General features: G+C 33.9%; 2 protein-coding genes across 3 annotated transcripts; both read right to left on the bottom strand.

Annotated features, from left to right (window-relative positions):
* Positions 1–2,931: 2,931 nt before the first annotated feature.
* LOC125202070 (protein FAR1-RELATED SEQUENCE 4-like) lies at positions 2,932–4,534 on the bottom strand. Its single transcript, XM_089064286.1, has 2 exons — positions 3,578–4,534; positions 2,932–3,481 (listed from the first exon to the last, which is right to left on the bottom strand). The coding sequence occupies exons 1-2, from the start codon at positions 4,461–4,463 to the stop codon at positions 3,093–3,095; spliced, it is 1,275 nt and encodes a 424-aa protein (XP_088920412.1). The 5' UTR covers positions 4,464–4,534; the 3' UTR covers positions 2,932–3,092.
* Positions 4,535–17,067: 12,533 nt separating this feature from the next.
* On the bottom strand, positions 17,068–18,793 carry LOC148931600 (homeobox-leucine zipper protein ATHB-16-like). 2 transcript variants are annotated; one of them, XM_089063561.1, is made up of 3 exons: positions 18,356–18,793; positions 17,748–18,118; positions 17,068–17,669 (listed from the first exon to the last, which is right to left on the bottom strand). In XM_089063561.1, the coding sequence occupies exons 1-3, from the start codon at positions 18,402–18,404 to the stop codon at positions 17,259–17,261; spliced, it is 831 nt and encodes a 276-aa protein (XP_088919687.1). In that variant the 5' UTR covers positions 18,405–18,793; the 3' UTR covers positions 17,068–17,258. The 2 variants fall into 2 exon arrangements, with proteins under 2 accessions (XP_088919687.1, XP_088919686.1); XM_089063560.1 differs by having other exon boundaries at positions 17,748–18,121.
* Positions 18,794–26,159: the final 7,366 nt, after the last annotated feature.

Below are 26,159 nucleotides of genomic sequence, written 5' to 3' on the forward strand. Positions count from 1 at the left end.
ACTCTGATACCTGAATGTGATGACAGTCCTAATGAGAATCAAGAATTTAATCGGGAAAAGGATGTGGAGAAGGAAAAAGATGATGAGGTGGAAAACGAGCAAGAGAAACAGAATGAAAGCGAAAAGGAAAAGGCTAATAAAGCAGCTGTAAAAGAAAAGGAAAAAGTTTCAGAGAAAGAAGTTCAGAATGAAGAATATGAGGTAACTTTTAAAAATGATAGTTTAAGTACATAAAATGATTGTTTATATGTTTAAAATGATATATGTTTGATGATGTTTTTTGGTAGTTCTGTTTTATTTGAAAACTGATACTTTTGAATCATAAAATGATAGTTTAAGCGGATAAAATTATACTTTTGCCTGATAAAATGATAAAATGATACTTTTGCATGATAAAATGATAGAAATTGTGCTTTTGCATGATAAAATGATAAAATGATACTTTTGCCTGAAAAAAATAATAGAAATTGTGCTTTTGCATAATAAAATGATAAAATGATACTTTTGCATCATAAAATGATACTTTTGCATCATAAAATAGTATCCCTTCTGTCAATAACAATTTATATTTTTTTAAAATGAAAGCATGACAGAGTTGATAACATAATATCCACTGTCATTAAGGATATAAATGTTGAAAAAGGAGATGATGAAGTTTTAAAACAGAGAGAAGAAAATTTGAATAAGGACAAAGGGAAGAAGATGGTTTCTCAAGATCAAGATCCTCCAATCGAAAAGGAGAAGGAGAAAGTGGTCAGAACAACAAAGAAAATTGTTGAAGCAATGTGCTCTCCCTACAATGTCAGAGCAGTAAATCTGAAAGGAAAGCTGAATAAAGAAGAGAGAGAAATAATGTACTGGTTGATGAAAGATGAAGAAAGTGAACAGTAAGTTTTGAATTACATAATTATATTCTTATTCAGTTCTTTTAACTAACATTAAATATGAATTTGAAATCAGTTATGAGGTAGTTTATGAGAACGACAAGATCACATTGTTCAAGATTGACTTCCACAGCCTTGCTCCACATTCATACGTCAGGATCAACATCATAGATGCATGGGTTGTGTTCCTCAACTACAATGAAAAATTCAAATCAAAGGCATCACCGAGTCGTCTTTTCATCAACACCACACCTACGGTACAGTAAACGAGTAAATAAATAATAGTATTACATTAAAAGTTAAAATATATTTACAAAAATGTAAACATGACAGATTTACAACATTACTGCAAGGAGATCTGGTTGGACTGAAGCAGAGAGTCGAGAAAGATTTTGCTCAAACTTGAATGAATTTGTGTCACAGATTGAAAATTTCAAATGGGAAAATTATGACCTGGTAAGTCATAATTAGATATACATTACAGAACAAGGGTGCGTTATAATGGTAACCCATATTTATGTGATAAGCTAATAACCCTATCATTTTATGGGTCAAAAGTATCATTTTTACTAAAAATGATATTTTTCGTCCATAAAATGATATTCTGTTCTACAAAATGATACTTTTCATCCATAAAATGAGGGTTATTAGGTTATCACAATAAATATGGGTTATGATATGATCTCATCCCTTACAGAACAACATACCTATATTTTTGAAAATGACATTTATATATAATGTTTTGAAAATTAGATATTCTTTCCAATCTGGGCGTACGAACATTATTATATCATCTGCTTCAATCTCAAAATGCAAATGATGGATGTGATTGACAATTCTCTGGTTAGTCAAGATTTACTTGAGAAGAAATATGAAGATGCACCAAGTACTCTGGTATGTTTAGTTAAATGCATTCAGTATTTATTAGTTAAAATGCATTGACTATAATTCAGTATGGAACATAATATAATTTTTAATCAACCTCATGTATGTTTTGTGTTATTTGAATAGAGAAATTTCTTCCGAACTTATCTTGGAAATGGACTCAATCCATCAATGGGAAGAACTGTCAAACTGTCAAAAACCAGATACATGAATATGTCATGGCAGAACGATACAAATAAAGTTGACTGTGGAATTTATGTGATGCGCCATTTGGAGACTTACATGGGTGGTCCTGTTCGTAACTGGAATTCGGGTTTAACGAAGAAGGGAACAGAGTCTTTCATAAAACTCCGTGCCAGATATACTGAAGCATTGCTTATTGGAGATACTAACAAGAAGGCTTTTGAGACACTTACAATGATAAAGAAGAAGTTTGAGAATGACAGCAAAAAAGAAGAAATTGATGTTGAAAAGATGATTAGAGAATTTAAACCCCCTGTATACTAACTTCTATGACTTGATAATAGCGTTTTGTAATAGTGGTTTCGAATATAATTACCCAAATTATCATTTTATCTGCTACAACTATGATTTTGTCATTATATCGTTTTATCAGTCAGAAGTATCATTTTATCATTTTATCTGCTGAAAGTATCATTTTATCAACTGCGAGTATCATTTTATAATTTTATAAGTCAGAAGTATCATTTTATCAGCTTATATATCATTTTGTGAGATTAAAACATCATTTTATCCGTTGATAGTATCATTTTATCAGCTTATATGTCATTTTTTCCAACTTATACATCATTTTATAAGGTTATTGTCATTTTATTTGCTGCGAGTATCATTTTTTCAGGTTAAAGTATCATTTTATCAGTTTATAAACAAAAGAATGATGTTATCAGCCAAAGTATCATTTTATCAGTCAGAAGTATCATTTTATCATTTTATCTGCTGAAAGTATCATTTTATCAACTGCGAGTATCATTTTATAATTTTATAAGCCAAAAGTATCATTTTATCAGCTTATATATCATTTTTTATGTCATTTTTTCAGGTTAAAGTATCATTTTATCAGTTTATAAACAAAAGAATGATGTTATCAGCTAAAGTATCATTTTATCAGTCAGAAGTATCATTTTATCAACTGCGAGTATCATTTTATCAACTGCGAGTATCATTTTATCAGCTTATATATCATTTTTGATGTCATTTTTTCAGGTTAAAGTATCATTTTATCAGTTTATAAACAAAAGAATGAGTTTATCAGCCAAAATGTCATTTTATACACCTAAAATACCTAAACTATATCAAATGGCTTCAATCTGACTTCTCATTGACTCTACCACAATTTCTTGAATCATGACGACCCATCTCATGACATTTACCACACCGTCGTAGAGGCTTATTTGCTTTCCTTATTGCACTCTGCCTCTTTGCTACTTTGCCACTAGCTGATCCTTTAGTACTAACAACGTCTGGAGGATGTACATCAATTACATCAGGTACTGCCATTCCATAAAAATCCTCAACCATCTTCTTCTTTTCAATGACTGAAGGTGCTGCACAATTTCCAAACATATGCTGTTCCAAATCATCAAGACCAGCACTTAACAAAGACAAATGATCCATACTTCCTTCAGACTTTTGGACTAATCGATAAAAGTTGGAGAACAACTTTTTCTTAACTTCCTGCTTTTCATCCAAATCTGCAAGATAAAAGATAACATTATTACAATAAGTACTATCATTTCTCTGACTGAAAAATAGAATTTTTACAAATAAAGGTTAAAAATGGAACACACGTTCAAATGGTTGTTGTTCCTCAGATGGTAGACCATGTGCTGCCTTTAGTAAAGAGCTCTTCAACCACCTTCGACCAAAATATTTCTCAGGAATGAGATTAGCAGACTTATTCTTCAACAAACAAAATATATGACAACATAACAAACCAATTCTGGAAAACTTCTTGCAACTACAGTCGAATGTGTCTTGCTTACAATCATACATAACATCCAATGTTCTACCATATTGGTCCTTGACCTGATGCTTCTTGATGTTATCCTCAACAGTAGTTATAGAAACAATCTCACACACAATACTTATTTCCTGTTGTACATGTTTGAAAATAGAATCAGTGTAGATTGTAGATGCATGCTTCTCAATAGGCAATTGGGTTGACAAATCAGGAATAGTTGAGTAATCCAAGTAGTTCAATCGTGAATTGGCATTCCTTTGATCTCCCACAGCATAATTAAAGAAATTGATGAACTGTACAAGATTTGCACGTGGCTTTGTGTAGTTTTTAAAAAAGCTATTCTCCGATTCAGACATCGATGTAGTCCTAAGAAGCGACCCCATGGGAAAATCTCGAAAATAAGCAGGAACCCAGAATTCTCTATCTTCAAACATTGATCCAAACCAGTGCACGTCTTCTAATCCATACCGTTCCATTATATCATTCCATATTATATCAAACTCATCAGGCTCTAACAAATCAGACCAAACACATGCATTCAACTCTTTTTTGAAATCTTCATTACCAAGTAAAGATTTGGGCAACTTATCTGACACCTTAACCATGATATGCCACATACACCATCGGTGCCTTGTTTGTAAAAGTACTTGTTGAACAGCAAGTTTGATCCCCCAATCTTGATCAGTGATAATCAATTTGGGTGCTACCCCCATGCATCGAACAAAACAGCCAAACAACCAAGAATAGGATTCTCTACCTTCACTTGATAACAAGCCAGCTCCAAATGTAACTAGTCTAGAATGGTTATCTTTTCCAGTGAATGGAGCAAAAATCATGCAATACCTTCAGAATATAACATAAAAATGAATTATATTTATCAGCTATGAGTATCATTTTATCAGCTATGAGTATCATTTTATCAGCCAGAAGTATCATTTTATCAGCAATGAGTATCATTTTATCAGCCAAAAGTATCATTTTATCAGCAATGAGTATCATTTTATCATTTTATCATGCAAAAGTATCATTTTATTAGTAAGAAGTATCATTTTATCAGCCAAAAGTATCATTTTATTAGTAAGAAGTATCATTTTATCAGCAATGAGTATCATTTTATCAGCCAAAAGTATCATTTTATCTGCAATGAGTATCATTTTATCAGCCAAAAGTATCATTTTATCAGCAATGAGTATCATTTTATCAGCTATTGACAGAAGGGATACTATTTTATGATGCAAAAGTATCATTTTATCATTTTATTATGCAAAAGCACAATTTCTATCATTTTATCATGCAAAAGTATCATTTTATTAGTAAGAACTATCATTTTATCTACTGCAAGTATCATTTTATCAGCAATGAGTATCGTATTATCAGATATGAGTATCATTTTATCAGCAAAAAGTATCATTTTATGTCTATTAGCAACAAAAGTAATATACCTGTTAGTGTTGTATGTTGAATCAAATGAAATTACATCTCCAAACATATGATAATTTCGTCTTGAAATAGCATCAGCCCAAAAGAGTCTAGTTAACTTTCCATGAGATCCTATCTCAATTTCATAATAGAAGGCATCAGATGATTCCTTTTGAGAACGCATATAATCAAAAATCATTTGAGCATCTGAACCATCAATATTGGACATAATATCACGATAACCATTTCTAATATCAATAATATCACATCCAACATTTTCAGGTCCACCCATTATCTCCTTCAAAAGTTTGAATGTGAGAGTGGGACCAATATTACACCTGCCACAATCCTCCATAAACCTCCGATGAATAGGATCCAGATTGCGATTGGCCATCATAAAATGCCTATGCTCATCCGCAACCATTAAGTGATTATGATACTCAACAAACTGATAAACCTCATATCCTCTGCTCTTGCCATCTGAATAATATCTCAAATTGAGCTTAGCAAGACATTCACACCTAAATGACCGACACCTACGCTTCTTAAAAGACACTTCAGTTGATTGGGATGCATGACCAGGTATAAAATTCTTAGAGCCTTGTCTGTTGCAAGCCAAATACTGCCACTTAGTAATACCTTGAACTGATTTGTTACCCATTTTACGAATGCCAAAACCAACTGAACGAGCATAATGTTCATAGAAACCAACTGCTTCTACTAATGTATTGAATTTCATACCAATCATTGGCTTCAAAGCATCATCACAAACAGGAATGTACATACCTACAAATCAGTAAAAGTGTCATTTTATCATAGTATCATTTTATCATAATATCATTTTATGCACTAAAAGTATCGTTTTATGCAGTAAAAATATCATGTTATGCAATAAACCTATCATCACAAACAGGAATGCAAATACCTACAAATCAGTAATAGAATCATTTTATCATAGTATCATTTTATCATAGTATGATTTTATCCGACAAAACTATCATGTTATGCAGTAAACCTATCATCACAAACAGGAATGTACATACCTACAAATCAGTAATAGTATCATTTTATCATAGTATCATTTTATCATAATATCATTTTATCCGACAAAACTATCATGTTATGCAGTAAACCTAACATTTATAAGCCAAAAGTATCATTTTAACACATAATCGACAATACATAATATAATCAAATAAGAATTTCAGTACATCAGAAACATAAACCAATCAACAACTAATATTAATCTAAAATCAAATTCAATACATGAATATGAACACAATCAATAAGCTAAATAATAGATAATGATTGTTACCTTCGTTATTTGCTACAGATTCCATCGAAGCAAATTTTCACAGCAATTGAAGAGGTAATCAATGAAAATAAGAACGCAAAATTGAAAACATCTTCCCGATCACAATTATGGAAACAAAATCTGAAGACTATGGAAAATGAATCAAATCTGGAGCCTATGGAAACAAAATAAGCGAGAAGTATGGAAACAAAATCGCAGAGAAGAGGAGAGAATCAAATTGAGTGATCTGGATCAAAATGGAAACAAAATCACAGAGAAGATGAGAGAATCGAAAATCGCTGAAAAGAAACCGATGAGAAGAGCGTGAAATCTGGAGTGAATCTGGAGCGAAATTCAAAAATTAAATTAGCGAAATGACATATTTACCCTCTGCGCCTATTTTTATTAAGTAAATCTAAGTTTGAATCTCAACCACAAGATTATAAAATATGTGTGGTCCAGATTTAGTTATAGAGTTATCATGTGATTTGAGAGTTATGATATGATCGCATCTATATATATATATATATATATTTGAACCCTTATTTTTAAGGAAACCACGTCTGGTGGATGAAACATGGCTACCTGACTGGAACGTGATTAAAAGTGCTTGGGTTAGATCATGCTGCTCATGGTGTTGTAAATGATCATTCTTGACTTAACCTTGGTCCAGCTTATAAAGCCAGATAGTTGTCTGACGACTGACATACAACTTACCCAATGACACCAAAATATCAATGTCATTTTTTCAAGGATTTAATATTTTTCTTTTTCATTAATTATTCTTTCCTATACGAATATTTCCATGAATGCTTTGTTTGTTACATGTACGATTATATATACTGAAGCACAGATTATGACAAAAAGATGCACATGCACAAAATCAATTTAGAATAAAAGTCAAACAGTATTTGGTAGAAGGTGTTGATGATCAGTTTTATATATCTGTATTTTTGCAGAAGGGCACCAAAATCTGAGTTATCTTCAACTAAATTTGGTCCCCACTTTTCTGAAACTCACTTTTCTATGATCATGAAATTTCCATGTGGTTGTTCAAAAAGTGGGGTTCATGTATGAGAACGTTTTGAAATTCTACATTTTCGATCACACATTACTTTTATCGTAGAAAATTTCTTCTTGCTAAAGGAATAACCTTCAAGAAAAATAAATTGGGAAATTGGTCTCTAAAATCATGAACTTTACCTAAAATTTGGTATTTCCCATAAACTTTGAAATTGGTATATAATATTACGAACTTTGCATTTTGTTTGGTATTTCCCAAACTCACTCAAATAAGATATTTTCATCAAAATCTTATTTAACGTAGGCAACCGTGATATGTTTTATAATATTTTGAACCACTTTTTAAGTTCATAACATGTAGGATAAAAAGTTACGTTGAAAATCACGTTGATTTAATTGTGTGAAGTATGATGAAAAAGCCTCGTAAGTTAGTCAAATATAGTAATAGACATGCCGTGGGAAATACCAAACAAAATGCAAAGTTCGTGATATTATATACCAATTTCAAAGTTCATGGGAAATACCAAATTTTAGACAAAGTTCATGATTTTAGAGACCAATTTCCCAAATAAATTTAACTACAATCCCAATTAGATAAAGATTAGTTTACATCTCAATTTTATTAAAAATATATCTTTATGACTTCAACCATGTTAAATAGAGATTTGTTTTCCCTATAACTCCTATGTATTCAATGACATAGATAGATAGAGTTTGCCTCTTAATTTATTTTACTACATTATTTTTACATGTAACGACTTAACCTCCAAGCTATTAACTGTCAGTTAAAGTTAATTATACTCCTTGTTCTATTAAAAATGAAACATTTTTCCTTTTAGATTGTCCCATTAAAAATAAAACATTTCTTAAAATGGAAATATCTCTATTTCTAATTTTTCATCTCTTTTACTTTACTCTCTCTTTATTAACTCAAAAAAAACACTACATAAAAATCCGTGTCGATTCTCAATGTTGAATTTTAATGGGACGAGGGAGTAGTTTATTAATCTAGTTAGGTATAATTAGGCTGTGCATATATAAATCTGAGAGAGTAGTTTGGATAGAAAAAATAAGTTTCATTACTAGAACCACGATGTGCCGTATTTTAATAATCTACTAATTTTCATCTCAAAATGGTCTGCCTAACGTTGTGATATGAATCGTAGGCCTTTAAAAAAGGTGAATACAATTTTAATTTTTAAATACTACTAGTTTTTCCAATCGAAATAAAGGCAAGATGGTTGTATAAAGAGTTATTGTTCTCTTCTCAATAAATAGGAGTGCTCTTTTTATCCAATACAAATTTCAAAAAATGTGACTTAGAAAAATTAATATAATATGAATTTCACTTGTATGGGGTATTTTTTTATGATTAACTATGAGTAAAATAAGTCGATAAAGTTGATGATATGAAACATTAAGTATGGAATGAGGCTCATGTTGACTAACTAAGTAAAATGAGACTTATATTCATATATTATTTTCTTTCGTATGTGACATTATTATACTCATCTTAAAATTTTATTTAAAAAGAATATGGGATGATAATATAATATGGTAAAGTTTTGCAAATTTAATGCTATAAGTCTTTAAATTATCAAACTTTAACCAAAAATTGGTCAGTATTTTTTAATAAACTTAAAACTTGATTGCAAAAATCATAAAATTATCCATTGTAGCGCATTTCTCACAATTTTAAATTTCAACGAAGAAAATTTTATTTGCTTCAAGTAATGCAGTAAACAACATTGCCAACTAAAACTGACAATGTTTCTCATATTGATTGTTTTGCCCAACTATGTGACACATCAAATTCAAACATAGGGAAAAGTCAAAGTGTTGAAAAATTCATTACGAAGATTAAGTTCATGATATTAATGACTAAGTTTTAAAAATTATAAAAATACTTTCTCCGTTTTTTAAAATAGGAATTTTAGAAATCACGTGAATTTTAATTTAAAATTGATAAAGTAGAAAATAGAAAGAAAAAAATGAGTAAGAAAAAAAGAGAAAAATTAACTTTAGTGTTAATGGACTGGGAAGTCCATTTTCTGAAATAGAAAATTTCTATAGTTAGGAAATAAATTTTAAAAAAAACATTTCTATTTTAAAGAGAATGACTATTTTAAAGAGAATGAGGGTACTAAATTTTGGCAAAATTTTGTGATTTTCATAACAATTTTTAAAATTTCGGCAAATTTAACGATGTACTAGATGATGAGAAAAGAAATTAAAAATTCCGACAAGAACGTGGGTCCAATTGTCCCGTCTGTAAAGGAGGGCCATACCTTTGTTGTCAGTGGGCCCAATATGTCCAATTAAAGTTACTTTCTTTTTTAATTAAATTAGGCCCGGGCCCAGATATCGGAATCTTAGGGAGCCCACCTTTCACACTACAGTCACTTTTATCTCGTCGTTATCTTACCTCTATAAAATTCATGAACTTTAAAAAAACAAGTGGAAATATTTGACACTTATCTAGATGTCTACTTGAATTATCAAAATTTTATTGATTTTATAGAGCAGAGCAGCTCGACGGATCTATAGAATAACTACAATCTTCCGATATTTTTCTCTTAATAATTTCACCTTAAAAAATCCGTTTATATTTTGGGAACCAACGAACAATTTGATTTAGTCTTATATTTTTCGGTAAATACTAAAAAATAGAGATTATTTTAGGTTTATGGAGTACTTTATACTTAGTAGATTATGGATATGTATTGAAATCACATATTCAAAAAAATCCATCTAAAAAAAGTTGGAGAAAACTCCGCATTAACAGTTCGATTTGCCAAACTTTCGAACTATCAATTTTTTTCGAAAATGCGGAAAAATATTATTTTTACTTTCGAGGATATTTACTGAAAAAAGCTTTTAATTTTCACCTATCCATTTTATCGTTTCCAATATATAGACTTATTAAGTATTATACACATGGGAAAAAGTTTTTCGGAAGCTCATAGTATAAGTCTACTTTTTTTCAACATTATTTTCAATAAAAATTGAAATTAGTCTGTTTGGTAAGGAAGAATTTAAGTTTATTTTAGTTTGATATGAACACAAAACCTTTCAACTAGGGGTGTGAATTCAGGTTTCGGAAAAATCGAACCGAACCTGAAAACCGAATTTTCTTGAAAATCAAAACCGAACCGAATTAAAAAATCGAAAAACCAAAAACTGAAAAATCGAAAAACCGAACTAAAAGAACCGAATTAAACCGAAAAATTGAAATTTTCAATAAAACCGAAAAACCGAAAAAAATATGGATTATATATGAATAAAGGCCAAAATTGGTCCTGAACATATGGTCATTTTATGTTTTTGGTCCTAAATTATCTTTTGGATTTTTTGGTCCTGCACATATGAAAATTTTATCATTTTGGTCCTCCGTCAACATTTTCGTTAAAAACTAACGGTCAACGAGTTTAATCCTGATTTTGACCAAATTAAACTTTTAATTCTGATTTTTTACTCTCTAATTAATTTCCTAATTATTTTTACACTTCTATCTTTCATCTTCTTCCTTCCCTATTCTAATCTTTCCCTACTCACACAAAACCTCCATTCTCAGAGATGAACACCATGAAAGGAAAGCTGTTGAAGAAGCTCAAGACGGTCAAGGATGCCCCCCTTGGCCGCCATTGAAGAATGCCCTAATTCAACGGAGCTGATCAAGGACCTCCGAGATGAAGAGACGGACCTCGATTCGCAGCTCACGGATGATAAAGAGAATGTCAATCCAGTGGAAAACGGGAATGTTGCTGAATCGAAGCCTCCTTCATCGGAGATCGATGCGACGTCGTTTAGGCGGCCGGATTTGTACTAGGAGAGCCTGTTCGATCCAAATCTCCTCGCGTCGTTCGAGCAGGCGGTGATGGAGGTGAAGGCGAGAGAAGCCGAGAGAAGGAAGCGAATTGAGGAAGACGGCGAAGAGGAAGCACGCTATTAGTTTACTATTTGATCTTCGGATATCAATCCGGTCAACCCGACCTTCTTCCTGTAGGCCGAGCACCTGTTCGCCGTCGACGCCACCGCCACCACCACCGGCGCGGCCTGGATCTGAGCCTTCTCAGGGAGGGAGATCAAAACAGGTGGCGCCGCGGCGGCGTGATGCGCCGGAGAGGAGGCGGTCAAGGGAGCGGGGAAGACGGTGGAATCGACGAAATTTGGAGGCAGAGACGGTGAGATTTTTTGCAAATTGGATACAATTTGGAATAGCCAATCTCAAAATTGGAAAGGAGGAGCTTGGAACTGTGGGCAATTTGAGAGGAGAGAAAGGAAGAAGATGAAAGATGAGATGAAGAAAGATTGAAGTGTAAAAATAATTAGGGAATAAAAAATCAGAATTAAAAGTTTAATTTGGTCAAAATTGAAATTAAATCCGTTGACCGTTAGTTTTTAACGGAAATGTTGACGGATGACCAAAATGATCCAATTTCCATATGTGCAGGACCAAAAAATCCAAAAGATAATGTTTAGGACCAAAAACATAAAATGGTCATATGTTCAGGACCAGTTTTGGCCTTTACTCATTATATATTAATATATATATATATATATATAACTTATTTTATTTTATATACTAATATAATATAAATATATAATACATAAAATTAATAGAATATATATAATACATATTATATAAAAATATATATATTATATATATGATATAATAGGGATGTGTTAAAATGACAACACCTCTTAAAATAACACCATACCACCATTCTTAGCCAATCATTTGGAAAATTGCAAGGTAAATTTACGCGGACTGCAACATCCAATACTCTAGCCTGCAATATCCAATACTCTAGACTGCAATGTGACGCGGCCTGCAATATCCAATACGCTAGACTGCAATCTATAGATTGCTGTAGATTGTTGTCTAGCGTTTATACTATTGCAGTCTAGCATATATAATATTGCAGTCTAGCGTGGTGTCACAGTGTCATTTTAAGAATGTTGTCATTTTAACGCACCCCTGATATAATATATTTAAATTAATAAAATAAATATATATAATATTATATTTAAAATATAATTCGGTTTTTCGTTTTTTTTTTCGCCCGAACCGAACCGAACCGAAAAATAGATTATTTTTTTTTAATTTTTAAAATCGAACCAAACCGAAAAATCGAAAAAAATGAACCGAATTTCAAAATTTTGGTTTGGTTCGGTTCGGATATCCGATTTTCAATTTCTTTGCTCACCCCTACTTCCAACTCTGTTTTGGCTGATGGTGATCATCATTATTTTCGCTAAACGCTTGCATGTTGGCGCGATCAAAATTTTATACGTATAAAATATTTTAAAATGTTAATGCACAAAAACAGTAGTATCATGTATTTAAAATGCAACATAACATAATTAAAATGCAATAAGATTAAGGCAAAACACATCCTTAAGTCCTTGTACTTTGATTGTTTATTTTAATAGGTCCTTGTACAATCTTTTCGTTTTAGTAAGTCCTTGTACTTTTATATTTGCATTATTTGATATATTCCAATCCTTATTTGACGGAACCGTTAACTTTTCCGTTATAAAAACAACACATTATATATTAATTATTTGAATATATTCCACCCAGTATCCTAGTTGGAAAATATGAACATAAATAAATAAATAAAACATTCGCCATCTCCGCCCAGATCCGCCGCCCCAACGACTTCTCCATCCTTGTCACTGGCGCCGCCGGCTTCATCGGCTCCCAAATATATCATTGGAACCAAATATAAATTAATATTCGAACATCAAATAATCAAAAAACAAATTTCTTTTAACAATTTGAAATTCTTTAGTTTTTAGTTTTTGTTTTTATCTCTTTTTATATATTTATGTTATGTTCATATTTTCCAACTAGGATATTAGGTGGAATATATTTAAATAATGGGTTTTTGGCTTTTTAAACCAAAATCTTTTCCCGAATTCTAGTTTTTCCCATGAACTATGAGATTTGTTTTTAAAACCACGAACTTTCATTTCGTTAGGATTTTCCCAACCCGACCCGAATAGCACATTTCCGACCCGAATAGCATAATTCAAAATGTTAAAATTGTGCTTTGTTTATTCAAAAGTTGTCATTTGTTATGTAATAATTGTGATTGTATGTATTATTGTGCCAAATAGTATCCAAGTAATGAATTTAGTGACAAATAGGATTAAAATTGACATGTAGACAACCCGGGTTTCGTCGTTGACCCGCTAGGGGAAAATCCTAACGAAATGAAAGTTCGTGGTTTTAAAAACAAATCTCATAGTTCATGGGAAAAATCGGAATTCGGGGAAAGGTTTTGGTTTAAAAAGCCAAAAACCCTTAAATAATTAACATATGATGTGTTATTTTATAACAGAAATGTTAATAGTTTCATCAAATAAGGATTGAAATATATCGAATATAAAAGTACAAGGACTTACTCAAATGAAAAAATTGTATAAGTACCTAGAGAAATAAACAATCAAAGTACAAGGAGTTAAAGATGTGTTTTGCCTAAGATTAATATTATAGTATTATATAAACTTTTTCAAACGGAAATTTCGTCAATATCTTGAATGATGCATAAAATACGACATTAAATGATTTTCCCCAGAGTATATGTAACTGATACGAGCATATTTCATAATAGTATTTTGTTTAGATATTTTAGGGATTCACATATCTTTTCCGCATCTTTGTTTTCTTGTTCACTAAGTTAGTTATTAACATTATAAATAGGACTCATTGTAATCATTTTAAAGCAATCAAGAATATCAATATTATTTTATTGTTCATTGGCTTCTCCAAAGTGAGAAAACCGTCTTGCTTGACGGGCGAGTCGGGTACTCGCCTGCGACAGATATTTATACTAATGTACTAATATAAAATCCAATGCATAATATGTTGAGTGCATATATTATAGTACATAAGAGCATCTCCAATGCAAAGAGGCCAGCCATAGGCCAGCCACTCTCTCTCCCTGCCATGTCAGCAGCACTAAAAATCCACCTGCCACATCAGATTTAGGCCAGCCGCAATAAAAATCATTCAAAAAATACTACATTTACGGAATTAAAATTACGATTAAATTACGGAATTAAATTTACGAGACATATACGAGAAAATTCATTAATTGCATTAAAAAAGGTACATAGATAAAAAAAAATTACATAATACAGAAAAAAAACTATCGCCGTGCAGTCCTCCGTGCCCACAACTCTTCAATTATATCCTTTTGGAGTTGAATATGAGCATCCACTTGGCGTATGTCGGCAAATTCCTTGAGGCGGCCGGCTTCATCGAGAGGTACCCCACGTCGTACGCTAGGGGTGGCCGTTCCGTGGCTTGGATCGGCTTAATCGTCATTGGCCCAACTAGTCAGTTGTACGCCTTCGTCTTCGACGATCATGTTGTGCCGTATAATGCAGGCGTACATTATTTGGGAAACGCATGTGACATCCCACAAACGCGTTGAACCCTTAATTGCCGCTCATCGAGAGTGGAGCACACCAAATGCGCACTCCACGTCCTTGCGCGCCGACTCCTGTCGTTCCGCAAAGTAGGCCTTCCTTTCATGACTTGCGTGCCTGATCGTCTTCACAAAGACAGGCCACCTAGGGTATATCTCATCCGCCAAGTAGTAGCCCATATCATGCCGGTTGCCGTTGGCCACAAACGAGACGGCTGGACCGACGCCCAGGCACTTCTCGTTGAAGAGGGGAGACGAGTTCAGGACGTTGAGGTCGTTGTTCGACCCGGCTACCCCAAAATACGCGTGCCAGATCCACAGCCGGTAATCAGCTACGGCCTCGAGGATCATCTTGGGATTCTTTGACTTGTAGCCGGTCGTGTAGGCCCCCTTCCAGGCAGTCGGACAGTTCTTCCACTCCCAATGCATACAATCTATGCTGCCTAACATCCCGGGGAACCCATTCTTCTCCCCGTGCATCTGCATCAAATTTTGACAATCTTCGGGAGTAGGGCTTCGAAGGTACTGCTCACCGAAAACGTTCATCACGTCCTCACAGAAATACTTCAGACATTCCAGGGTTGTCGACTCACCGATGTGGAGGTACTCATCCCACATGTCTGCCGCGCCTCCGTAGGCCAACTGCCTGATTGCCGCCGTGCACTTTTGAATAGGGGTGTGGCCGGGTCTGCCAACCGCATCGTGCCTGAAGCGGAAACACAGATATCGACGCTCTAATGCGCCAACGATACACATAAATAACTCCCTGCGCATTCTAAAACGCCGCCGGAACATGTTTGCGGGAAACCGTGGGTTCTCTGAAAAGTAGTCGTCGTACAGCCGCTGATGTGCAGCTACATGATCCCGATCAATCACTGCTCGGCGGTGGATAACCCGTGGAGGGCGAGGTATCGCCTGTTGTTCCACCCTACGCATGTATCGCTCCATCTCGCGGTTCATGTAGGCATTCATAGCCTTGTTCATCCTCCGTTCGTACTCCTCAGCATCCCCACCACTACCACCACTGCTACCACCCGCGTTACTCATCGCTCGATGATGCTCTTGTACAGAAAGTTAGAGAGAGAGAAAACTCGTTAAAACAAGCGGTGCAAATGAAAATGAAATTAAAATCGCGTTTATATAGGTTTTAAAAAAAAATAATTAAAAATCGTCGCTGGCCGATCGGGCCGCCACAATGGCGGCCAGCGCATTGGCCAGCCACACGCAATCGGCTAGCCTTGGCCGGGTTTTTAGCCGAAATTCGGCTAGCCTGCTCCAATGGTTCGGCTAGCCGGCCGGCATTGGAGATGCTCTAAATCGGAAGATCAGTTAAATAAACGTTGACTTGATAGAATCTCACAGGATAGTCAAAATGGATATTGAATAAAGAGTAACCCAAACACAATTTGACAGCCGTAGTCAGTCAGACGACCATTTATATAGTTTCTTCTTAAATAAATTGCTAAAATAATTAATTACGGTGGCTTATCATAGCTTTTCCATAAATGACTAATTTTGAATCACCTTTTGATAGATAATTTATTTCCCCTATCGAGTTTAGTCAGTTAATCCATAATTAGAATTGTGATGATGATGATCTGTTTATGCTCACGCATCTAGCAATGTCTTATGATTATCAAAATTCTTACAGGTACTCCTTTTCTTAATTACATGAATTTTGCAAACAATTATAGTACTATCCATCATTGCCTAAAGCGGCAATTATGAAATGTGATTATTCCCCGTGTCTATTAGAGCATGTCTAATGCGTAAGTTCAATTTAACACCTAACCTTTTTTACTGCAAAATTATCTACAACATCAAATGCGAGATATTAAGATCATTTTAATGGTACACTATAATTTAAAATAGAGTAGGTAATTAGCTTTAATAGTACTTTAAATCATGCTTATTTTTTATTTTTATATAAAATATACATATTTTTAAATTTAAACTCAAAAATCCAAATCACTTTTCAAACTTTGTGAATAAATTGTGCTTAAATGTAATACATGAATTAGAGTAAGATTGATTAGATATTTTAGGAACGATTATTCTCTCATCAAACCGAAAAACATAATTTTAAATTTTAAATTTTAATTTTTCATTTTTGCTTAATTAATGAATTAACATCTGCGATTCATCATCAATCATCATCTTCTTCTTCCCCAGTTCTGTCTTGACCAAGGAGAGAACACTCCAGAACTTTTAATTCACATGACTAATTTCATATTATTAGTACAAAATTTCCACATGAATCGGCTTAATTTGAAGGAGGGCTTTAAATTTATTTCCAAATGATAGTAGAATTTTATGTCCTTATTTAATCTTCAGTTCCACTCTTCATTTGCGTACCAATGAAGAGTTGGAGGTTGATCCTCGCAAAACAAATCGCTACACGATTCCTCGCCGAAAAAATTATACTCCTCGATCTTCACAAACTGCGTTTCGCTCGGATCTCCACCAACACTCGCCTCCGTCAATCCCAAGGAAATCGCCGCCGCGATCGGGCTGTTGTTGTCCTCGTTCACAATCGCGCTCGAATCGCTATCAGATCCGTCCTTCAGATCGGCGAAAATCGCTCCGATCATCTCATTTCCATGCGCTTCGCCATCGCAATTCTCGAAATTCAGCTCCGCCGCAGCACCGCCGCCGTCGATTTCGAGATCGCAATTTTCCTCCGGCAACGCAATTTTGGCCTCGCTCTGGCTCCCGTTCAACTCCGATTTCAGATCCCGAATCTGTTATCACAGTTAAAAAACATTTAGTAAAATTCAATATTAGTAATTAAAAAAATATGTAAAATCAATTAAGCAAACCTGATTGATGAAGGATTCGTTCTCTCGCTGAAGAGATTGATATTTCCGGTTGAGAGCGTCGTGGCTGGCTTTGAGGAGGCCGTAGTCTCGCTCCAGCTGCTTGGTCTTCCAGCGCGCGCGGCGGTTCTGGAACCAGACCGCCACCTGGCGCGGCTGCAAGCAGAGCTCCTGAGCCAGCTTGACTTTCCTTTCCGGCTCGAGTTTGTTATCCACCTCGAAATTCTTCTCCAAGGCCTTGACTTGGTCAACGCTCAATCGCCTCTTCTTCTCCGAAATTCGGCCGGATTCCTCCTCTTCCTCCTCCACGCCTTCCAGCATAGGCTGAAATTCCGTCGTGTACAAGCCATGGTGGTTGTGTTCATCCACATCAACTGCTGCAAAACAAATTGAAATTAACATTAGCTATGTGTGGAAAAGGGAGATCCTTGTAGACAGAGATCCGCACCAAAAAAGTTGCTAATTGGGGAAACAAAAATGATTTCTTGATTTTTGCGTAGTGAAATTGTTTTTGGAATCATGGGAATAGGGAGTAGAGAGGGACAAGAAAACATGCCTTGACTGATTGAGCATTTGTACAATAAAAATGAAATAATGGAAAATTGAAGCACCTGTTGAGTTGGGACACACAGACATCTCAGAACTGCTGAGTCTCTTCATGCCAAAGTGAAAATAAAGTTAGTTTTATAGACTTATTACTTGTTGTATGCAAGAACTCCAATGAGAAGAAACAATCCCAAGAAGAGGTACAGTGTTGCTAGCTGAAATAATAGTTATTTTGCAGCCTTTTCTCTCTGTTACGCACTCTATGTTCTAACTTTTGTATCAATTCGTCTGCTCGTTTACCCATGAAATGAAATGGAAAAGATAAACGAGAAGCCAAGAAATAAAAAAAGATGAAATCTTGGGAGACCCCAGAAATTTTGGAGATAAAAAATCGTTGCAGAAGTGATCAAAAGCTAAAAATTATTATCTTGCTCTTTTGCATTGTAGTGGGAATTCAAGAACCATTTTGCAGGCAGATGGTGGGGTGGGGTGGGGAGGGGGGAGACCAGCTGGGTTTGCACAATTTGTGTCTGTTTATATAAAAACATAAATGGGGTTTAATTGGAGTTAGAATTTGACTTGGGTTAAGTTGTGCTTGTATTGAGTGTTGGGTTAGGTTTGGGGTTTTGGCCACAAACGAAATGCACCCCAAATTCACGCCAAATGCAGTTTCTTGGGCTACCGGCTGAGCCGGTTGTTTTGACCGTTTTAGGGTGGTGCGGCGCGGCCTGTGATCTTCGGCTGGTGGGGATTTGTGTGGCGTCAGCGGATCGTGGCTTCGGGTAAGATCTTAAGTATTAAGTAATCAGATTTTTTAATTTCACAAATTGTGAATTTTCAAATTATAAATCATGAAATATTTGATTTCCTAACTATAGAGAGGTAACAAAAAAAAATTGATTTTCAGTTTTTAAGTCTAGTGGTAAATGTCGTACTTAGATTTTAACCTACCCGTTGCTCCACTTACGGAAAGTGTGCACCTTTGTTTAATAAAAAGCACTTATTTTCATATCTTTTCTTATTAAAATATTCAATTATTCTTTTTTCTTTCAATCTATCTATTCTTCCTAAAATTTTGTGTCACTTACTCAAGATTATGAACATCTTAAGTGGAACAGAGTCACGGAGGAAATACCTATTTGCAATTACACGCATAGAAAGAATTGTATTATATTCCAAACTATTTTTTATTTCACTCTTGTATATTGCCTTCTTTGGTAATTTTTTAATTTTAAATTAATTTAACCATTGTAATGCTTATGGAGTACTTTTTTCGTCCCGCTATAAGTGAGGCGCTTCAAATCGAATGTTATTTTGCAAAAATAATAATAAATAGTTAGAATAGAGATAAAGTAAAGTATGTAAGATGATAATGTATATACGACTCTCTTCTATATTATCCTCTCTCTTACTTTACTTTCTCTTCATATTAACTATTTATTATATCTTCGCAAAAAAATGACTAAAAAGAAACACATCACTTGTAGTGAGACAGAGGAAGTATATAAATTTGCACGTATGAATTTATGCGATCTAATCTTTACAACAGATACAAATATCTCAAATTAAATAAATAACCAAGAGCTATCGAATATCCCAATTTTTAAATCTATATCAGGAAACGATAGATTAAGTACCATTATTTTTGTCTAAGAACTAATCTGAGTTAATAGTAAATATCCCTTCGAGAAGATGAAGATAGACAATAGTTATGGAAAGGTGTGCATGGCAACGTGAAAATGAAAAAAAATGGGGCTTTATTTGGCCCCCAAAGGAAAAATTGGCGGAAATGTGATGATGAATATAGTGATGGCTGTAGTCATCACAAAAGCAAAGTTCCCATTTCATAAAATGTGGTCCATTTAGTTACTACCTAGAAAAATATTGACCATCCTATATGACCACTTTTGCCAAATACTTTGTGACATGGTCACAATCAATGATTATAAAGAGCATTGCATAAAGTTTATGGATAAAAGCAGATTTTTATACTGTTAGTAATCAGTATAATTTAACACTACGTCGTGTCTCCGGCGGCGCCCTTCCAACTCGCCCCTCCCACTCGCCCTTCCCATGCCATGTCAGCACTAGCCCCTCCCATTCTACTGCTACATCACTATCCCTTCCCACAATTAAATTAATTCACAATTAAAATTTAAATTCACGGAAATAAAATTCGATACGAATACGAACGGGAAATACGAAAATTACAATAAAAAAAAAACATATATCATTCGAAAAAAAAAATTACATAGTAAATAGAAAAAAAAAAACAACCACATCAGTGTCCACCCCTCCGCGTCCAAACCTCTTCGATGATATCCTCCTGAAGTCGAATATGGGCATTTTTTTGAAGCCATCACTATCACTAGCGCCTCCGCCACTACCACCCACACGACTACTCGCCATTATAGATAATTGAAAAAAGAGGTTAGAGAGAGAAACTTGTCAACACAAATGGTGTGAATGAAATGACGTTGGAGGAGCCCTATTTATAGAGTTTTAAAAAAAAATAATAATAATAATTAAAATGTCGGACGTCCGAGTGGGACGGGCGACCTTCGCCACAGTGGCGCCCGTCCCACTCGCCCGTCGACGGGAGGGGCGAGGCCATCGCAGGGGCACTCGGGACGGGCGTGGGCGCCCTTCCCGCCCACTATGGCGCCCGTCAGGTCGCCCGTCCCCGACGGGCGAACGGGAAGGGCGCCGTTGGAGACACCCTTAGAAGATTTTTTGTGGATTGCGATTAAAAAAAAGTTACCGTTCCTCATTACTCATTTCAATTGCTGAAAAAAATATGGCAACTGTAATCTGGATTAAAAAAGAGACATAACGCATGGACATAGTCATATACTTAGGAAAATCCAAAACCATTGAAATAATTGGTTGCTAATATACGAATTTTGGTTGAATTTTAGATTTTTCAACAAACTTAAAACTTGATGGTAAATATCATGAATTTTTTTATTGTTGTTTACGAATCTCCAAATAAAAAACATGGTTGTGTTGTGTCCATCAACCTGAACACGACGGGAGAGGAACCAACCAACTACACCTCATCTCCCAATACTTTACCATCCCCACCGGGATCCGCCAAGACTCTAGATCACGTTGCGAGCGCTATGGACAGGATGCTATCTAATTTGGTAGTTGGAAGCACCGATTGAAAAAGATATGCATGTTCGAATTGTCTCTAGAGGTGCATAGCAACATTATTGCTCCTGCTCCGCTCCGTCATGAAGTTGATGTAGTCTTTAATTTTTAGGAATTCAAGACTTTTAATTTCTAGGAATTTAGGTTTTAATTTTTGGACTTGTAATTTTAATTTTATAAAGTTATTATGAAGATGATACAAAATAGTTTCATTTTTCTGTGCACATATGCAATTATATTCATTATAAAGTTATTTTTAATTTGATATAATAATTGAGACGTTTCTGACCGCCAGCTGCATTTTCCAATTTTACCCTCACACCTTAAAAAACTTGCTTTTTAATGACATGATAATTGAGACATAATTACTTGTGTTGGAAAATTTTAAAATATAATAATAATTTAGGACGCAAAAGAAAACTTTTTAAAATAAAGGACAAATTAACTTAATCTTTTACTTTTTTAGGATGTTTCTATTTGCATTCTCTAAATTTTAGTTGAGACACCAACAATAAAGACGTTTTTTTAAAAGCAATAGTATATTTAAAAATACAAATTAGTATCTTTAAGTGCACTACAAACTATCGTTAACGGCTTTTTTTTGTTTTGTAGTGCAAAATTGATATTCTCTTAAGAGCATCCACAATGGATGCCCTAGTGGGAGCCCTAATGAGAGCCCTAGTGGTTGCCACATCAGCATGCCCTATCTTTCTGCAATGGTGGAGCCCTAGTGGATGCCCTATCTCTTATCCATTTTTCATTTCAATTTTAATGTTATTTTTTTTATATTTTCACATATTATAAATAGAAAAATTAAATACTAAATTAAATGAAAATCATGCATTACTTAATTTTAAAAAAAGAATTTATAAATTTCATATTTAATTTTAATCAAATGAAAAATAGAAAAATATAAATACACTATTATAGAACACAATAAATTTAAATAAAACACTTACATTAATCGAATAAAATGGGAAAAGTATAATAATAAAGGTCAAAATAAAAAGAATATGTTGAGTTTGGGGCTTGAACACACCTTTATAGTTTTACAAGATACATTTACCATTAGGCTAAACATAGATTATGTATTGAAATCAAACAAATTTTTACATAAAGCAACAAAAAACTCTCTTTTAAGTGTAAAACTAAATGTCCCACATCGAAATCACAAAGAAATTTGGAGTTGAAAACCTATCTATAAAACTACCATTTGTCCCACATCGAAATCACAATGAAAGTTGGAGTTGAAAACCTATCTATAAAAGGTTTACTCAAGTAATGCAAAACTTGCTCATTTAGTGTGAAGGATTATATTCTACAAAATATATTCTTTCACTGATTCATGGACCCGTCTTTTAGTATGGATTGTTGTGAAATTATAGTTTTTTATTTCAAGTTAAAAAATGATTTTTTTATTTAAAAATCGTTTTTTTAGAATTAAAAATCAATTTTTTTATAATTTTTTTTTTAAGATCGGGCTCGGGCGTTTTGTCGCAATGGGCGCCCGATCTCACGCCCGATGGATCGGGTGAGAGATCGGTCGCGACCGAATGTTCGGTCGTCCTCGGGCACGCCCGACATCTGCAATGGATGCCTGAGCCCGATCTCGGACGATCGAGCTTGAGATCGGGCATCCATTGTCGATGCTCTAACTACCAACTGATATCCGGAAGAATAATTAATTGAATTTCACATGACATACGTATGAATTATTAGATTCAATATCCAATGAGATTGTTTTTTAGTTATCATTTAAAAAAAATCTCCTATCAAATAAAAACCATATCTATAATGAGAATTAAGAATCAATTTTATTATCTGGATATTAAGATCCAAGGGTTGTAAACTTTGTCAGCTGTAAATTAATCTTTCCTGTTACTAAGTTATTATTAACGTGGAACGCCATGCGTATCCACCATTTGTGAGCTGCAAACGTATGGAACAAAAAAAAAAGACTCAAGAATAAAAGATAATACTTATAAATAAATAAATAACCATAAAATAAATGTTGGCCCCCTATCCACATTTTCATGAACAAAATCAATGTACATTGGCCTATATATATCTGTGTTTCCTCACATAATTTGTAATCCTACCATTTTTTTTCTCCATGTAGGAACATGTGAACTAAGGATTTCTTTACTAGAATGATTGTTAATGTCTACGTACGGAACATAATTATAGTAGTGTCCTTAACTTTTTTCATTTTTTCTGATTAAAATATATTTCCCCTTAAATAATCCCAACTAAACTTACTCAAAATTTTCGGAATTAGTCCCATACATATAATATTGGAGAGAGATTCTTTTCTTAACTAAATTCATTTTTTTCCATAGAATTGTGTAAGTATATGCAGAATTATTTTTTTTATTTTCATTTTTAGTGAAACAAGATCCGCATGTTTAGCTGTTTGCTGGGATGAAAGTACTAAGTAGGACCCCGCAGATAATAGTGTTATTTTTCTTTGATTTCTGGATTATAAGGGAACTAAATTAGGTGTAATACAACTTAAAAAGAAGAAATACAAAATTAAAACTGAAATGAGATATCGAAACAATAAAACTCTAAATGCAATAGTAAGCCGAGTCGAGGAGGCATTTGTCCACAATACGAGATACATCTCGGTAATGTTCTTGGATTGACGTGACGTCCCCAAAGACAAAACGTCTTTCGTATCTGATGAAGCTCCAACGAACTGAATGGAAGTGAGAACAGAGCTTCAACAGAAAGAAAATGCAGGAGAGGGAGAGAGCTTATGTTGTGTATACTTGTGAATTGGTGTAGAAATTTATGGAATGACTAGCTTATTTATAGGCTCAATCCATTACATGGGTCAACACAGCCTTGATGGCTGTCATCATCAAAGGGCAGTAACCGTTGGGCGTTACAAGCCGTTCTGGAGCTGGAGAGGTTGATCCTGGACGGACGTATCGGGACATGCTTCGCGTTTAGGTTCCTTACGACGTGTACTTCGTCACGTGTCAGCCACGTTGGCTTCATTGCGTCATACTGACGAGGTGTCATCACACTTCACTCGCTGACTTGAAAGCGTTGGCGGTCTAAAAAGAATTACACTGGCCTCGGGACAAGTCCAAAGACCAATTGCTAAGATCCAAGTCCAAGTCCGCGGCCATAAGGCTCCCGACACACGGCGATTGCGTGTAGCTCTACAACCCATTTTAGTCCACTATAATTATTGTATGTAATAACTCTTCTTATTAAATACTCTCTCCGTCTTGCTTTAACAGTCCCATTGACTTTTCTGCACTCGTTTTGTAAAAATGATAATAAATAGTTAAAATGGAGAAATAATAAAATAAAAAAGAGAATAATGTAGATAAGACTCTTATTTATATTATTCTCTTTTACATTATTATTTCTCCACTTTAACTATTTATTATCATTTTTATAAAAGGAGTGCAGAAAAGTCAATGGGACTGCTAAAGCGGGACGGAGGAAGTATAATATATTAAGGTTGTCGCTTCCTATGGGAGATAATTAACTCTCTTAATTAATCTCTCAGCTTCTCTCATAGCTCATTTAATTAACTCGCATTTTGTCCATTTTTTAGTTCATTATTTCTCATTCACCGAGAATCAGATTTGAGAAAATAAATATATCACTAGAAATAGATCGACACTATATCATTCAATTTTACAAAATTATACGTCTAGTTAAATTTATTTTTGATCAAAATCCTTTGACAAGGGACACCATTCCAACAGTTTGTAACTTTTTTGTATCTTAGGAAAGATTAAGATCGTTTTATGTCGTATCTTATGAATAAATTTGCAGTAAAGAAATTAAAAATACACTTTGTTACTTTCATCTGATGCTGAACTGCTTTACAACAGAAAAAAAAAAAAAAAAAAAAAACTTTGATGTTCAAAGTGTTTTAAAAAAAAAAGTTGTAAATATGAATTTCTTTTAGGTACTCGTTTTACATGCAAGAAAAAGTTACCCTTTTATACTTTTTTTTTTTTAAAAAATTATTCTTTATATATATTAAATGTCGATAATTTGTTATTGTTAGGCACTTTTAACAATATTGTCCGAGACTTTACCCACTAAAGTTTCGTATGTCAAAAATATCATGCACTCAAACACGGGTTATGTGTGTCACAGCTTTTCAATTTTATTTTTAATATTGATTTCGACCGGTTAATTAATACTCCGTCCGTTCCATTGTAATAGAGCCATATTGATACGTTCCATAATAATAGAATTATTTCCCTTTTTAGTAAAAATCAACACATTTTCTCACACCTACTTTACTCTCTCTTCATCTCTCTCTACCTTTTTCATTTTTCACTTTACTCTCCCTTTAGTTAATTCACCTAACATAATTTTTGTTAATATCTGTGCCGAAAAGAAACGCTTCCATTACTATGGAATGGAGGGAGTAAATTATAGGAAATGTGTAGATCCACCCGTTCGAATCTTTTGCTCAAAATGTAAAGTAAATCTTTTAAAATATAACATACGTTTAAAACGACATAGCACGAGCCTATTCTTCAATATTTTCAATATTTAAGAGTAATTTTTTTTTAAGCACACCCTCCACATTTATTTTTCAATCTATTAATATAGCTGGAATTTTTACTGGTAAGAAATAACAAACACAAGGTAAAATTTGTGGAAAAAACAAAACTTTTTGAAAGTTCCATGATATTAGGTGTCAATATATCTAAAAAATATGTGAATTAATGTAAC

This window comes from Salvia hispanica, chromosome 2, assembly GCF_029641045.1.
Source record: "Salvia hispanica isolate PSC_SH4W2 chromosome 2, Shi_PSC_v1, whole genome shotgun sequence".
Lineage (NCBI taxonomy): Eukaryota > Viridiplantae > Streptophyta > Magnoliopsida > Lamiales > Lamiaceae > Salvia > Salvia hispanica.

Coding starts and splice junctions, on each gene's coding strand:
- LOC125202070 (XM_089064286.1), bottom strand. CDS start 4,463: ATGGGGGTAGCACCCAAATTGATTATCACTGATCAAGATTGGGGGATC. Junction 3,482..3,577: donor GGAACAACAACCATTTGAAC/GTGTGTTCCATT, acceptor TTTATCTTGCAG/ATTTGGATGAAAAGCAGGAA.
- LOC148931600 (XM_089063560.1), bottom strand. CDS start 18,404: ATGAAGAGACTCAGCAGTTCTGAGATGTCTGTGTGTCCCAACTCAACA. Junction 18,122..18,355: donor TGTGTGTCCCAACTCAACAG/GTGCTTCAATTT, acceptor TTTGTTTTGCAG/CAGTTGATGTGGATGAACAC. Junction 17,670..17,747: donor ACGAATCCTTCATCAATCAG/GTTTGCTTAATT, acceptor CTGTGATAACAG/ATTCGGGATCTGAAATCGGA.